The sequence below is a fragment of the Columba livia genome, chromosome 3 (assembly GCF_036013475.1).
Source record: "Columba livia isolate bColLiv1 breed racing homer chromosome 3, bColLiv1.pat.W.v2, whole genome shotgun sequence".
NCBI classification, from domain to species: Eukaryota; Metazoa; Chordata; class Aves; order Columbiformes; family Columbidae; genus Columba; species Columba livia.
This window is the reverse complement of record NC_088604.1, coordinates 111,642,156-111,658,408: the sequence shown is the minus strand read 5'-3', so window position 1 is coordinate 111,658,408 and position 16,253 is coordinate 111,642,156. Positions and strand designations below refer to the sequence as shown.

Below are 16,253 nucleotides of genomic sequence, written 5' to 3'. Positions count from 1 at the left end.
ATATATTTATTGACTGTATAAAGAAGACAACAGAGGGAATCCAGACAGCCTCAAAGGTTATGGTACTTCATAATCAAATGTCATATGTAGGCAAGTCATTTCAATAAAATCCAGATCAATGTGTTCACAGAATCACAGAATGTCAGGGACTGGAAGGAACCTCAAAAGATCATCCAGTCCAATCCCCCTGCTGGAGCAGGAACACCCAGATGAGGTCACACAGGAAGGCGTCCAGGCAGGTTTCGAATGTCTCCAGAGAGGAGACTCCACAACCTCCCTGGACAGCCTGTGTTGATTGTGTGTTAGTTCATTTGTATTAATGGTGATACTAAAATAATGCATATTTTAATATATATATGGTATAGGCATGACTAACTATATAAATCACTGTGATATATATGCTGTAGCTTTATTACACTACATAAATTTAGCACAAGTTGCAAACTAATGTTAGTTAATATAGGATTGTTTGTTATATATTCATGCTAAGGCAGCACCAACTTAAGGAGGAACCTTTTCCTGCAACAGGGACAAGAGATTTTACTATGGTTTTTACGGTGCTTTTTAAGGGCCACTCTTTCATTACAAGATCCAGAAGCTCTGAATACCCTGTCCTCTGCTGCCTCCTTTAGGATTATAGCATTTGTCCTCACTGTAATCTTCTGCCCCCCTGCAGTAGTAGCTGGAGTCCCTTGCAAGAAGCGATTGAGCCTCCTCCCTGCTGAAGACTGGTGTGATGACTTCCTCTTGATTTGCTGTGTATCTTGGAACTCAATAGACTTCAAGATTTGAAGTGCCTTGATTTAGTGAAGGTGTTATCCTCCAGTCTAGCAGGCAGACAGCTGGGAACCCAGCATCTTTTGTAGCAAGAAAGAATACTTAGGATTCTGGTGTGTTTGATGATAGAAAAACTCCAAGGTGTCCTACATTGCTGCCAAGCCATCAGCTATCCCATTTTGGGGGATCTGATTCAAAAATTCTCTGCTTTGCAAACATAGCGTATCAATTCTAAATAAATCATGCTTTTAAAAGGACCCATGAAAAGAGCTGGTTTTGAAACTCTTGTAAAAATATGCACATTATAAATAGATGTCTGTGTGTTTCCCCCCATGCAGCCCCTTAACACTGTTTACAGCAGATGGAATTTTATTCTGTCCAGGAGTTATTCTGTAGGAATCTAGCAAATTCGGCATGGTAATTTGTTTTCTTTTTTATTAGCAAAACCCAGTGAAGCCTCTTATTTATAGCAATGGGGCAGTTATCTTTGAGATTTTTATTCTGCCTTCAACATCAAGCTGGGCTATCTAATGAATCTATAACTGTGCCAGTAGTTACTTGTATTCCATGTAGGTTGAAATATTTCAGAAGTACAAAACATGCTGTCAGGAAAACAGTGATGGCAAGAGAGTATGGCTTGTTTTTGCAAAGGTACTGCTGTATTCAATTTTAATCTAAATTGACTGCTGCTTTGAAAGAAAATACCTTCAAAGTTCAGCTTATCTTTCTGTATAGATTTAAGATAAAGCAAAACCTAATTTACTAACAGTTTGCCCGTGTTCCTAACACAGTGCTATTAGCACATTTAATGCCATCAAGCCTAATAAAATCAAATGTAACTATACTTGGAAATAAAGAAATACAGAAATGGCTAGGTCAAACAAACATTAATAACCACAAATCAATGAGATTTTGTTTGCCTAATGAGACAATAGGTTATATTTTACTTTTAAAGCCCATACAAAGTTCTGATCAGCTTTAGCAGTTTGCACATCCACTCTGAAAGGAGAACCTATACAGCAAATATATAGCAAGTTCTCCCTGTGAATTAAGAATGAGTGAAACATGTCAGTCATTTTGTTCTGCATATAAGGACTCATACTACACGTTAATGCTCAAGCAGAATTCATATAAGTATTATTGATCATCACATTTCCTTTCATTTAAGCATATGGAACACAAAAGTATACTGTGTATTTTCTTATTTATAATAATCTTATTTATAATTTTGTATTAAAAACCTGTAGAAAAATGCCTAAAAGCTCCAGCTGTGGAGTGTAACAGTCAGAAAGTATTTAAAGGAAAGGGAACTTCTACAGTAAAAGGGGTTTATTTTACTGATTACAAATGAGGTTATCCTGTTTCCCACCACTACATGCTGTAGAGTCAAACCCTGAGGGTTTCTAGACCCATTTAAAGTTTTTTAAAAGCTGCAGGCTGAAGGAGGTTCCTTGGACCTCAAAGCCAACATAAGAAGGGTTCTGTCACCTGCTGACCTAGCATAATAATCCCTGAAAAAGTCAATTTCATTATTGTTTGCCTAAGAGGACAAAGATGATTTGAGCTAATTGAGAGCTGATCTTTACCAGACAAACTTGTTCAAACTATGTTACTCTTATGAGTCACTTTTAATTGTACGCTGCTGGTGAGAACTTGATGTGTTATATACTTCTTCATCCTCTTGACAACCTTTGTTGCTCAAAGTCATTGTCAACTCTGCCTCAAAGTGAAAGTTTATGTGCACATTTGTGTTTGTACAGTCTGTCATATTTTAATTTCATCTGTCCTACAACAACATCTCATTTCATCAGTGTTTGAGGAATTTGACTGCAGACATGAGCAACCTGTTGTAATTGAAACATTTTCACTTGTTTGAACTCCACAGCACAGCTTGAGGCAAGCCTTGGAACCTTTTATGCTCCAACAAGACCCCTCTTGGATGCAACTGTGCTGGAGTACAGGGACCAAATCAGCAGATATGCAAGAAGGTTCTTCCACCACCTGCTAAGGTGAATGACAGTTTTAACTTCTATCAACTTAAAATTAATTGCATATTTCAATGACTACCTGCTTTAATGTGGTTAACATTTTCCAAGAGGACCACCCCTGAAAAAAATGCATTCATTGTTACTGTTTGTTTAACTTGCACTTCATTCCTTTCAAGTACGCTATTGCAGATAAAATGCTATTCAGAGCTCTTCTATCATCAACACACTTAAAATGAATTACTCTTTCCCTTTTAGCTTGATAGAAAATAAGATAGAATGCTTCTGTGAGACTTACATTCACCAACTGCTTGCAGATTACTTGTTGAAACAGCTTACAAACTTGGAAAAAACACTTGAGTTTAAATAGATGCTAGAATGCAAACAAATGGTGCATGGTCCAAGATGTTTTTGTCTTTGCACCATTAAAATCTGAGCATTTCATTATTCTCATCCTCATATAGAAATTCATATTCCAGTAATTTCCAGTGAATTTTCAGTGCAGTTAAATTAAGAGGAGAAAATGAAATTATGCATTTGTCTGTAAGTTATATTACATTAGATAAGTCATAATACAAAATTCAGCTAGCATTTATAGTACAGGGTGTTTCAAAAAGATGGAGCCAGTTTGAAATCACTATATCTCTGCAGCCACGAACCACCCATGAATGAAACTCTTACCACTGGAAAGGGTGGGGCAAAGAGTTTCAAATAATTACCGCTTGATAACTCATTAAACTGTTTGTAAATTTTTGTGTAATTGTAACACGTTGCCATCATGAAATATACTGCTTTGAAACTGGGTCCATCTTTTTGAAATACCCTGTACCTTGGTTTATTGCTATATTTTTCCTTCATAATAAATTAATAGCCTAGATTTCACTCAGTTATAAATATCAATATACAGCAGTTTAACCTGTTTGTGTGTTCAACCACAAATATAGCTGAAACATTCCCTCTGAGAATTATCCAGTGGGTGAAAATAAGAAATTATTAATACCTTCTGAATGATACGATGTTTGTAACACCTTGTTTTGGAGGACTGCAGATGGACATATATGGAGAAGACTTTCAGTGCACCTTTTTCAATGATTCAACCACATTCTATGCATTGTGTGCATACGCAAAGCTAGGAACTGCAAGTTGCTTCGGTAGTACAGTGTATGCTTCTTTCAGATCATAAAGAGAAATGTTTTATATTGTTGTCTATGTTTTGAGTGAGAATAGGACATCTTTCGGGTAAACAGGTCCATTCCAATGGGGAAATTATTTTAAATAGAAGAATACTTCAAATATCTGCATAATATACACCAGCCTTTCACTGGAGATTTCTTTAATGGATGTAGCCACAATAGTGGGTGCAAACTCTGCCTTTCTCCTAGAGACCAGCAGGGAAGATGTGTTGCTGCAATGGCCAGCTGCAGTGGCTGTGGGCGGATAGCCTGCAGAGGACAGATGAGGAAAGAATTTCTCAGAGATTGCTGAGAGGTGTGACCATGGTCTGCAAGAGAAAGGTGTATTCCCTCTGACTCAGGATTGGCTTCCAAATGCCAGCAGGCATGCAGAGGCATGGGGCCCTGGCTGAGCTTTCAGCCCTTGGGGCTGCTGAACACAGCTGAAGCACTGACTCAATTCCCCTTGAAAACAAGAAGCTTCAGTGTCAGAATGCTGCCTGGACAGTATGTGGCACAGACAGGAGGTGTCTCCCTGTGTCTTTTACCTCCACTGTAAAGCAGTCCTTGAACAATCTGCTGGTTTTGCAGTTTTGGGAACAAATGTGTGTTATTTTGCTGTTTCCCTGTTGTCAAAGGGATTTGTATTCAACTGAATCAAATTGATAGGATCATGTGATTGCTGCAGAACAGATGGTAATGCTTAAAGCTTATCTGAGAAGACAATCTAAGTACAAATGAAATGTTCGAAAATGGGAGATTTATCTGATAGAAAGCAAGGAAATTATGTCCAGAGCTGATCTTTATTGTATTAAAGTGTCTGTGCCTTAATTGGTGTTTATTTCCTTTTAGATGTCTTCTTAAGTGACTAGAATGATTTGAATGTAGGCTAAGCAGAGAGTACTATACATTTGTTGGAGGAATGGTAAACCATGGTTCTGGGTAGGAGAATGCCATCTTGACAACTTGAATGGAGGCTAAGCAGAGAGTACTATACATTTGTTGGAGGAATGGTAAACCATGGTTCTGGGTAGGAGAATGCCATCTAGGCATGATGCAATGTCTAGGAGATCATATGGAGGCACAATGCTTCACTAATTCCTTCAGGCATGTCTGTCAGAGACAGCAACAGTATCTGGCTATCAGGAAGGCAGCATTTTAAATGAGTTACATGCTCTCTATCTTAACCCTTGTTATTTTATTTATCCACTTTTTTACCCGTATTCAATTAACACCAAATACTTGCAGGCTAGTTACAAATAGTTAATGATTCTCTTCAGAGTGAATTTGTGTTACCACAGATGTGTCTGCATGACCAAACAAGAAGACTTGAATGCAGATGCACTGTACACTGCCAGTGCCAACTTGAGGCAGCACTAGGGGACATTTGTTGCTCTCTTGTGAGATAAAAGCAAAGTGATCACTTCGTACTCTATTATAGCAAACAGAGGAAACTTAACGCTTCCTAATTTATGTGCATAGTAAGTATAGCTGATATTCAAAAATATTTATTGGAATAGAGTAGGGCCTTCTACATTTCCTTTGAGATTCCGCAAAAGCAAGCAGCAGATACACAGAAGTTAAACCTAGAGAATAAGGAGCTGAAAATACACACGGAGAAACTCTGAAGTGGGGTCGGAAGAGTCAGGAAAGTAGAGTGAGGAGCATGAGACAAGGAATTGGGCATGAAGAATTTAAAGGAGGAGATGGGAACATACGGAGTCCTGAAAAAGGGCAGAGTGGGAGTTCAGAGCAAAATGGGGGAAGACAACTTAAGATATATATGATGGGCCGTGGAGGAGACCAGACGTTTCAGGGCTGGACAGGAAATGGCAGAGCCTTTCATACAGGATTAAAACACTTAAATATTTCGAGGTCTAAGTCTGAAAAATGTTCATGTAAACAAAAGTTTTCACCCCCCTCTCCACCTTTCTTTTAAATGCCACACCAATCTGCCTTAAGCCTTTTCTAGAAGGACCCACTCTTGGGAGAGAAATATTAATTTATTCTACATGCTGAAACAATCTTTGACCTGCCTGCTGAGTCTGCCAAAAAGGTGCCAGTTATTGTTGTACGTTTTAAGATGTGTCTGTGTTTACTAGAATTGAGAAATACAGTTAGCTTTTCAGAAAGGCAATCCTCACCTGGTAATAATCATGCACCAATGATTTTAATCTCTGCTGTAGGCTGAAAGGTTGTATATCCAGTTGCAAATAACCGGAGACATCTATTTTCACATTATCAGTGAGATTATAGGCTAGCTATTTTTCTACAATCAAAGAGATCAGTTTCTAGAAAATCTGAACACCGAGGTGGTAGGTTCCCTCTTCTAGGTGTCAGACACTTTAGAAAGTAGATGCTCCATCATAACTGGCTGTATTGCAAGTATAGGTTAGAAAATGGTGCTGCAGCCTGAGCTGGGCCAAGGAACACTGACAGCATGATCAAAATAGAATGCAATTAGAAGGAAGGAAAATGCCATGTAACATGTTTGATGCAGCCATGTTACTTGTATCCATCATTATAAAGGCTAAGTTCTTCAATTTGCACACCACGCATCATCTCCAGCTTCCACTAAAATATAAGCTTAGAGCTTTGCAGGTATAGGCCTTGAATACAGAATATGGAATACCTCCAAAAACAGGCATTCAGTATACAAAATTAAAATTAAAGGCCTCTTAATTATATGCCTGGGATCCATTACAAGAAGATTTATGGAATGAATAATTATTTTCACTTTAAATTCTTATCTATAATTAAAAAATACAGGAACTGAATTACAAGCATAGAAATATATCTTAGGTGTTCCTTGCCACTTGAGCAGCATTCCAGTATTTTATTATGATGTCACTGCTTATAATAATATAATGCATTATATCATTATGTAAAATGTTGAGCAGAGGTGGATTTATTAGGAAGCCTTGGGGAGCTGTAACCTCCTTGCCCCAACCTTTTGTTGAGCGTCGCCTACTCAGTGTATTTATGTAATGGGGGAGTGGCTGCACCACCTCCTGCCTCTGTATAACAGCCTCATCTACCCGTGTACAGAACATAGGATGGGATGGAATAGTTTCTTACTCGTTAACTATGGCATCGCCGACTCATGGCTTTGCTTCACTCTGATCAAGCATTCGTAAGTTATACTTGTCCTGTTTTCTAATGCATGAAATTATCTCATTTGTTTGACACACACACATAGGCGCAAACACACGCCTGCTCTGTTTTGTTCAATTTTTTATGTCTCTCTCAGACAGGCAGTGAGAAAGTAACGTAGCATGAGCTGGAGGTAAAGGCTGGGTTGGCAAGTCTGAAATGCAGCTCAGGAGTTATAGAATTGGAATGCAGCCACAGCTCCGTGTTTCTGCTGTGTCCTTTCCTCCTTTGTAATTCTGTCCTTGTGTTTGTGAATCCTTGTATGGAGCCATTTCCCACAGCCACTAACAGGTGGCTGTTGGATGGCACAGAGTGCCATAAATCTTCCAGTTTAAGGATTGTTTTGCTTTTTTTTTACATGGAAAAATACTAAGATGCAAAACCATTAGGACCTTTCTATCTGATAATTCCATTAAAATAATGGATTTTTTTTCTTTCCCATAGTAGAAATATGTTTCCCTACAAAGCTCTGTTGTAAATAGCAAGATAGTGCATTTCCTTCTTTCAAGAGCAAAGTGCAGCCTTCGTCACATTCACTGGTAGGATTTTGGGTGGATTAATGAAAGATTCTCCTTTGTCTGAATCAAAAAATTAAAACCTCTGCCATGTTTTTACTGTTACTGTTTTTACTCCTTCACAAATCTTTTCAGAAGTGTTGTGTACTCTTCCCAGTCTTCAGTGTAAGATGTGACTGGTTAAATGCAAAGAAGAATCTACCCACATGTTGGGCAGAACATTCATAAAGTGGTATGACTTTACACACAGAACTTGACAGAACTCCTTTGTAAATAAACACTCATGAAGGAGATAAGAAAGTAGGTGATCACTGGCATCAGGGGAGGTCTGTTTCCAGCCAGTACTGATTTTTATGAATCACTTCACTGTTCAAGAGTTGTGAAGTGTACTGCTATACTACCTGACATCATGCCTTGACACAGTCAGTTATCACTTAAGTCCAAGACAACCTTTGAAAAGCTGAAATAAAGCTCTTTTGCCCTGTGGGTGCATCACTTATGCAGTACTAACTACCCCTTGGTAAGCAGGTTCCTGTATCACTACACTGCAATCTGCAAAGTAGATATTCACTGTGAGTCTTCCATTCTAAAAAGGATTCTAAATCAAAGGTGAGAAAATGCCTCAACGCCATAGGACTCGTTCCCAATCCCATCTGCTGCCAACTGTATGGAACTGAGGGACAAGAGTGAGCAAAGAGCTTTTATGATCCTTTTTAAGAGCACCCTAAAAGTAGAATCTATAATTAGATTGGTACATAGTGTGTCACAAAATATGTATAAACATTAATAATGACATGATTCAGGACTAAGAATGTCTTTTATATTCATAAGGTAACCTATTAGGCATTAAATTATGCCTTCAGATAAAATGACCACTGATGTCAGTCAGGTTCTCTGTGGTGGCCACATGAACAGAATTCATCTCTATAGGAGTAAGTTCAGTAGCATCATCCTGACTAAAGTAGCACCTTCTAGAGAGGACTTTGAAGAGTCATTTTTTGTCATCTTGTGAACACGATCAAAACGAAAGGTTTTCATGTTACCTCGACACTGATAAATGAGAATTTAAATTGCTGTGATGGAACTGCACATGAAAAGATTCCCCTGGTCATGCTTCTTGACCTGTTTTAGAAGCAAGAAATAAAGGCACCTATTTAATGGAACTAGATTATTTTTGCAGTTAAAGAGGTTAAATATCTCAGGAAAAGTTTAGAATGTCGCTGCTTCAGTCCTATGTTGCTGATGATTTTTTTCTTAATCCAGCTCCACAACAGTTTTCAATTTCAGTCAGATGCTTTGATGCCACAGGAACGGCTCCAGGATTTAATTCTCTAGTGGTGATTACAATGTAAGAAATATTGAGCAAAATATCGGGGGAAGTGGTGAACAAATGACCTGACATAATTGCTTGAGAATAAAATCCCGTAAAGATAAACCACAAGAAATCTTTGTCAGAGATTTGGGCAACGTTTTCTGCTGAACCTAATGGGAGACATTGCTCGGAGCATGGGAAAAATGGCCCCTCCTGCACACTTAGAGCGGTCCCAGAGCTCCCCTAATTTGGGGCCATTTCCCACAGCCACCAACAGATGGCTGTTTGGTGGCCCAGAGTGCAGTAAGTCCTCCAGTTCTCTGCTGTGTTCACACACGTGGGACTGCACGACAGAAAAGGAACACAGAATAGCTATGCTGGACTAACGTTCCTTGTGCCAAGGCTATTCCCTCATGCTGGTTAATCTGACTTTGATATTGCTACTTTTAGAAACTGAGCCCACATAGAGACCGTTGTTTTGTTCTGTTGTGTAACTGATAATCTGCCCTCATAAGGTGGCTTTTTCCTGCTGTACCAGTTGTGCAATTGCCCTGAAATCTGAGGGGCTTTAGGCATCTCTTGACTGTAGATATAATGCAAATATACCATATTCTTGGACAAACATCGATAAGTTATTAACAACAGATCTCCGCTCTTGAGCAGCTGTAGTAAGTCAGCCTCACCTTTCTTTTGCAGGTCATCAGTTACTCCTTCCCCATCAACTCTACCTAATGGTATCTCCTTCTGGAGTGACACTCAAACATCCCTTCTTGAGATCCTGACCAAGAACCTGAATTTAAGATATTCTTTTTTTCTTGCAGTCTTTCCAGATTGATTCATGTCTCACCTCTTTACCAAGATACTTTTCCTCCATTCGTCTTGAGAGTCTTCCTGAGCCCCACCATTACACTTTTCTGTGTATGAACCATCTGACAATAATTCTGTCTTAAGCTGCGCGCGTCAGAACAGAACATGGTTTGGCAATCTCTAATCCATTTGTCATGTGTGAAAAAAAAAATTTGTTTGCCTTCCTCCCTAAAGAGTTTTGTTTTTTCTGACTTTTCTTTCATTTCTATCCAGTACCCTCCAGGAAGAGCTAACTGAAGAGTAAGGCAGCCCTAAGCTTCCTATCTTCAAATGCAGAGCTCCCTTATATGGTTCTTCAGAACCAAAGAGCCTGCTAAGAGAAGGATACCATAAGTTAAATTTAGAACAAAAGTCAACAATAGTCAATTGTCCAATAAGTGGATGTAGTGTCTTAGGAGTGCAGCTCACCCCTCCTGACTTAATAATGTAGAATGTAAATGTCCTACACACTCATCTGAGATTCCTCTGTAGTTAATATAAAGACTTGAGCACCCAAAGGATGAGTAATCCCATTGAAGGGAGATGTCTAAGATAAGCCTGAAGAATCAAACATCAGTACCTATCCCTATCAATTAACTATAAAGGGAGCCTACCTGATTAGCTTAAATTAGCCATGTAAAGATGAGCTGTTTGAAGATAAATGGAATGATTTGCACTGTAAATGTCTAGCTCCTGTATCACATTATTACTGGCCAGTTAACAGAAAGATCTTAGATGCTCAGAGGTAGTTTCTGTAATAGAAATAGAGAGGCACAAAGACTAGCAAAAATATATGAAGAAAGGTTTACAGAAAGACACAAAAAGCAGATAGGCGTGCAGATATCTTTAAAAATCCCCTTTTGACCAGTTGGCCAGGACAGGAGAGGATGGGGATGTTTCTTATTTAAACTTATAACTGTTGAAGTATCAATAAAAGAGGCTATATTGTAGACAGATAAACAGTAATATATGACCAACACTAAATAAAATTAATCTGGGATTTCTAAAGACAGTGAAGTATAAAATAGCTGAAATAGACACTTATTTAGAATGACCTTAGCACCTGAGGACAGGAACATGGGAAATAATGTCAGTTTTCAAAACACAGTCTGCAGAGACATTGAAGACCTATAGCCCTGTAAAGTCAACCTCCCTACCAGTGAAATTAGTAAAAACTATAGTAAAAAAATTGCAAACATACAGACAAATACATTTTATTGGGGGAAATTCAGCAGGATTTCTGTAAAGGCAAGTCAAGTCAGCAGTCATGTTGGTAACAGATTTCCAGCTGCTACTGATGAAAGTTTGATCATTGAAGACTTTTTTGGAAGACTGCCCATCAAAATGTCTTAAAGAAACTAAGCTGCTCCAGGATAAGAGGGAAGCTTCTCTTTCTAAGATAAATAGTTTGTTAAAAGGTAAGAAACAGAGTAAATTGTCAGTTGTCAATGGAGGTCACCAATGGAAATTACAAGTACAGCAGCTCTGTACCCATGAGTAGCCTGGCAAAGGAGCAAACAGTGAGGTGCTAGCATTTGCTAATGATACCAAATTATTAAGACTAGTAAAGACAGGGCCCGCTGTGAAGAGCAGCAAAAGCACTTCACAGAACTCGGTGACATCGTGTCAAAATTGAAGATAACATTAAATGTAAAGAAATTCAAACTGAAGCACATGGCAGAGGTGACTCCTAACTTCATGTATAAAATGATGGAGTCTGAGCTTACCATTATTCTGGAAGAATAATTTGGCTTTATAACTCTACTTCTATAAAATAGTCTGCTCGGTACACAGCACAAGTACAGAAAGCAAATTGAATGCCAGGAATTCTTAGAAAAGCAATAGAAAACAAAACAGTGAACTTCAGTTCACCTGAATTTTGTGTTAGGGAGAAAGAGCACCATAAGTGACTGCTCACTTCTAATACAACAACTAGGGGTTGTCAAGTAAAGCTAGCGCATGGCAGTTTCAAAATGTAGTGATTCTTCACTTAACATATAATTATAATATGAAGCCTCTTACCACAGGATGATAAAATTGTGTATGAGTTGAAAGGCAAGATTCAGGGAAGAGAAACACACTGAGAAATACCAACATAGAAACCACCTCTGGCTCAGGAAATCCCTGAACCACAAATTGTTGGAGACTATGAGACTACTTAAGGAAGCATCACCATATGCTTGCCCTGTTCTTATATTCCTTCCTGGGCAACTAGCCATTGGCAGTGTATTGGTTTAGATGTACCTTTTGTCTGAGCGAATGGTCATTCTTATGTTTTATGTTCTCATTCATGATGCTGTACTGAAGAAGCCTAACATACTCATTAGATTTTCATTTGCTCCCTTGACTATGTGCCGAAATTCGTACTATGAAAGTTATAGAGAAATTGGCTCTTGTGGCTGTATTTGCTGTAATGGAGTTCTTATGTGTGGGAATCTTTTGAGTATTACCACTGCATTATTTTATTATAAAGAAATAATACTGGCTATTGACAAACCTAGATAGATAAAATGAATATACTGTAATGGATATGCAACTCAGCAAGTCATTCAAATTTTGACCATGCACCATGACTTCATAATTAGATATTTATCTTCAGCAGCCAGCTTTAGAAAATATTGAGCTAATGTATTTTCTCTGGGAAGTCTTAGCACTAAGAAACCCACATCTTATACAACGTCAGGCATGAGGGAGAATTGGCCCTGTACCTTCTGGAAAGTTGAGGAGGAAAAGGGCCTGTTCATCTTAACTTCAGTACCAAATTTCCATCTGCTGCAGTTTGAAATTGCAAAAATAGTACACATATACAATAGGGATTTATTATAGAGGCAGCAACTCATCCTTAAACATCGCAATGATACTGGGCCTCTGTTACAGAGCTGCCTTCAGTGTGTAGACATGCTGATATGTTCAATCAATAAAATCCAGCTTTCAAGACATGCTGTTAAGTTTACATGATCACCAGAGTAAGAGGGGTAAAGCTGGAAAAGAAGAAAATTGAAGCAAATTAATGCAATAAAGGCTAGGAATTAGCAGACAGGGCTGAGTAAAATAAGTGTGAAACAACAGGTGTCACTGACTCTTATCAATATTTTTAATTAACATCTATTTTTAGCCCAGAGTACTTTGGAAGAGTGTGTTGGAGTGTGTCTGCATTTAAAGATAAAGATAGACTGTCGAGAAGTTACTGAGTAGTAAGGGGTTGGGGAAATTGAGAGGTTTGAGAGGTGGGGGAGGCTGTTTTGGCTGGTTGAGTGTTAGTTGCAGCTTAAGGAAACCCGAAGGAAAGCCACTATGGTAAAATTGCAAGGTAGGTAAATATTGCTATGGCAACAAAATATATTATCTTGAAGGAAAATGAGTATAAAAAAGGAAATACAGAGTGTGGGAAATACAAAGGAAGTACACACTACAAGAAAAGACTGAATCTAGTTTAAAAATAAACCATTATTGTTTAAATTTCTATAATAATAATTTATAATTGTGATAAATTGCAGTTCCTCAGACTTTTGTAGCACCTACTATTGAAAATTTCAGAGCTCTTGACAGACATTAAAGAATTATGCTGCACAGCAGGAGAATGTTGCTGTTGCACCCAACAGTCATCCTCCTCAGTGGCCAGTCACGATTGACCAACATCACATGGGAAATGTGTGACATAACTGTTCACAGAATCAGAATCTGTTAACTAATATTTATTTGTTTTAGACATAAGACAGCTCTATAGTTTTAAATTAGTGCTATTTTATAGTTAATTGAGCAAAGGTCAACAAATAAATGGCGTACCTTTTTTATAGCTACAACTACTACCTTTTCTAGAATATTTTGTACATCTAGACTATTTCTTATTAAACACGTGTTTTAAAAGTTTAAATGATGCCTTCTTCCTGAACTACTTCATTCAAAAAATGCCTCAACAGCTTTTCTTTGAACACAGAAAGTCTATTCTGAGAAGAAGAATGTGTGTTTAACATAGAGCCATCTGAACTATATAATGCATTAATACATTTAGGTTTCCCAGAGCAGAGTATTATCCTAGAAGACAGGAATCACATGGTAAGATTTGTTTTGGGGTGGGGGGATGAGGTAAAGGGGAACGTCTTCAAGATTCGCAGCCAGTTACATCCCTCAAGGGCTTTATCTGGCCAGGGAGACATACTGTCTGGCTTCCCTTATTAGCTTTCTCTTTCCTCCTATTTTTTTAATTTGTTTTGTTTGTTTGTTTTCTTGCTTCATACCAGAGGGTACCCTTTGATGTGAAAGGCATTCGATTCTGCACCCAACGATCTATAAAGTTATAGATGGACTTATTTTAGTTCAGAGATACTTCATTTGACAGCATATAATAGTTCAAGTAACAGAGTTTTTGGGTGGCTTGAGATATTTATGCCCATTTCAAATTTTCTTATGGTTATTCACTAACTTTTACTTGAGACCTATTTGTGTATGACCTTCGAAAGGTTCCATAAGGGATTCCTTTTTAAACGAGTCACTTGGGGCCCAAATCCAGCACTTCACTTAACATGCCCATATTTAGGGCCCATAGAAAATTATAGGTCGTAAACCCATACATTAATGCTTTGCTAAATTTGGGCCTGAAGGGAAGTACAGATTATACCTGTACAACCTTTAGAGCTTCTGCATGTAAAATACGATTTAGAAGATTATCCCCTTCACTCACATACATACAGAGCCAGTGGCTGTTTCTCCATTAGCCTTTGGTGTGCTGTGCAGCACTTTCTCTTCGTCAGTACAGGAGAAAGCAACAAGGCAACAAGGTTGTGGACATCTCCTCAGAGGTTTGAGCATCCTGTTCAAAAAAGCCCATAATTTAAAAAATAGTAGCATAACAGCATGAGGTTGGCGAAATAATACCGCTAGCATCTCAGAGGTCATAACTTACCAATTCATCCATTGATTTTCCATTAATTCCCTGCTAACTTAAAGAGTCATTGATGAATCTCAGCCAAGTTTACAGAGGGTAGAAGTCTCAGAAATAAGCAATTGCCTGCCGGTTTTGTGAAAATCCGATACGAAATAGGGTTTAATAGGATTCAGGAGGTTATGTCCATCTCAAAAAGCTACAGTGAAAGTTCGGCAGGTATGTATGTTGTGCCAATCGAGACATGCACTGCTTAACAGCAAATACAGCCTACGTTGCCTCTTGCTCAAACCATTGTTGGGAGGGAGCTGAGTACGCCCTGGTGGGAGAAGGACAGCATATTGTCTGGAGCATATTTTGAGAGGGAATGGGTGGAGTTACTGTGCCGAGGTCTGTGTAGGAGAAAGAGTAGGAAACTAATCAACAGTACCCTTTGCTGCTTACAGAGTATTTTCTTTTAAAAACAGCGGTTATGGTTTGAATTTCTGATTGCAATATGTGGAACTTTTGGTATGCCTTTGCACATACATTGGTGTTGAAATAGCCTAGCTACAGTAGTAACTAATACCCAGCAAATAGTTCATTTTTGCCAAAGAAGATCAGTAGTACCAGGGATAGTCTGTTTTCCAGACAGATCATTGTCCAAACAGATAATAAGAGATGATGAAGTAAATTCAAAAATTTTGAGACTGAGTCTCCCAAATCATGACATTCTGAAACACAGTCTGGGGAGAGAGGGAAATGCGGTTTCTTTGGAGAGTTCCTGGTCTTCAGGCTGCATTCAGTAGTCTGATTTTCTCTGCAACTATCTTATTTAAAATAGGGTGGACTACAGAACTCATTAGAGTAAAATGTTACCACTTTTTGGTTTACTTTTGTTTAAAGTGTTTTGTTTTTTTTAATTAAATGTAAGATCTTGGTGTATTTATTCCTCTTCAGGAACTCTTAAGTAAAGTGCCAGTATTTCAGCATTTGCTATGAAATGCAGGATATAAGTCTTTGACATACTATGTTTTATGTATAAAAGGTTAGATAGTAATCTAAGTCTTCAGAATTTACTGAAATGTTACGTTAAAATATTTTTCATGTGAAATATATAAGGTTTTCTAAATGGGCTCTGAAGCTGTATTCTGAAATACAGCTACCTGTCTAAATGAGTCTTGTTATGTTCAACAGTTGGTCAAAAAACAGTCTGTCCCCATTTAAATCAACAATTATCACTTAGCCACACACTTTTTACATTCTCTAACCTGATGATCTGTAATTATTCTGGCTCAAAATTCCATTGAAATGGGGTGCAGAGTCATTTTGCAGATGTTGTTCTTTATTTTAATATTGTCTAATTTAAAAGGAAAATATTCCAGATATTAACAATATTTTTTTTTAGGAAAGAAAAAGCATGAAAACCATTTCTGTTCCAAAAATTGCTGATATGAGAACTTACGGGAAACAGCTCCTTTTATGAATAATTATTATTATTGTGTTTAAGAAATGGGCAAGATGCCTAGAAATTGAATGAAAGAATGACTTATTAAATTGAAATATTAAATAAAATAACTGAATTAAAAGTGATCATGTAAACCCAGCAGTAAATTTGGGAGCTGTAGCTGA

General features: G+C 37.9%; 1 protein-coding gene across 44 annotated transcripts in view; it reads left to right on the top strand.

The window, feature by feature from the left end:
- The window catches only part of WDPCP (WD repeat containing planar cell polarity effector), a 156,617-nt gene that overhangs the window by 87,942 nt on the left and 52,422 nt on the right, over nt 1–16,253 (top strand). For all 44 annotated transcript variants that reach the window (XR_010471748.1, XR_002415032.2, XR_002415031.2 and 41 more), the window contains one exon: nt 2,663–2,786. Coding sequence is in view for 38 of the 44 variants with exons in the window: in XM_065059224.1 (XP_064915296.1) it covers nt 2,663–2,786 (124 nt within the window). In the remaining 6 variants the exon portion in view is untranslated. The remainder of the gene's footprint in view (nt 1–2,662; nt 2,787–16,253) is intronic.